Below are 684 nucleotides of genomic sequence, written 5' to 3'. Positions count from 1 at the left end.
AAAAAAAATATGGGTCTGAAGGGTAAGTTGATTTCTTCAATAGAGGTGAAGTGTGGAGGACATTTGATTCACGATATTTTGCATGCCAAACCTCATCATATATCCAACATAAGCCCTAGCAAGGTCAAAAGTTTTGACTTCCATGAAGGTGAAACTGTAGATGTTGGTTCAATTGTTCAATGGACATATAACGACGGTAACATATACACATTTCCCCTCTCTCTACATATGAATGAATTTTTTACATGTAGGTGTGTCTGATATTGAGAAAGTCCATTTCCAATTGAATATTTTTAGTAAAAAAGTTTTTTGATGGTCATATTACTTGCTCCAAAAGCTTATGTACTTTATAAGTTTTAACGGGTAACTTTTGTCTTTTATCTCTTATATTTTCGATTTAATTGATCGCAGATGGAAAAGATAAGACGTCAAAGCAAGTGATTGAAGCCGTCGATCATGAAACTAAAACAATCACTTGGAAAGTGATTGGTGGAGATCTGTTAGAGCTGTACGATTCCTTCACTATTATCACATCATGTGATCATCATTGGACTACACAGACGTTTTTGTATGAGAAGAAAACTGAAGACACACCAGAGCCTCTCGTTCTCTTGGGCTTAGTCCTTCACGTGACAAAAGATATCGACGGTCACCTTCTCAAGTAATAAAACATCAATGCTACTC

At 35.8% G+C, this 684-nt stretch overlaps 1 protein-coding gene across 1 annotated transcript; it reads left to right on the top strand.

Moving 5' to 3' along the window:
* The first annotated feature begins 6 nt into the window (after window positions 1–6).
* On the top strand, window positions 7–678 carry LOC102594560 (kirola-like). The gene is made up of 2 exons (XM_006368079.2): window positions 7–196; window positions 412–678. The coding sequence occupies exons 1-2, from the start codon at window positions 10–12 to the stop codon at window positions 663–665; spliced, it is 441 nt and encodes a 146-aa protein (XP_006368141.1). The 5' UTR covers window positions 7–9; the 3' UTR covers window positions 666–678.
* The last annotated feature ends 6 nt before the right edge of the window (window positions 679–684 follow it).

This window comes from Solanum tuberosum, unplaced genomic scaffold (assembly GCF_000226075.1).
Source record: "Solanum tuberosum cultivar DM 1-3 516 R44 unplaced genomic scaffold, SolTub_3.0 contig02928, whole genome shotgun sequence".
NCBI classification, from domain to species: domain Eukaryota; kingdom Viridiplantae; phylum Streptophyta; class Magnoliopsida; order Solanales; family Solanaceae; genus Solanum; species Solanum tuberosum.
Note: the sequence above shows the minus strand (reverse complement) of the source record. Positions and strands in the feature narration are given on the sequence as shown.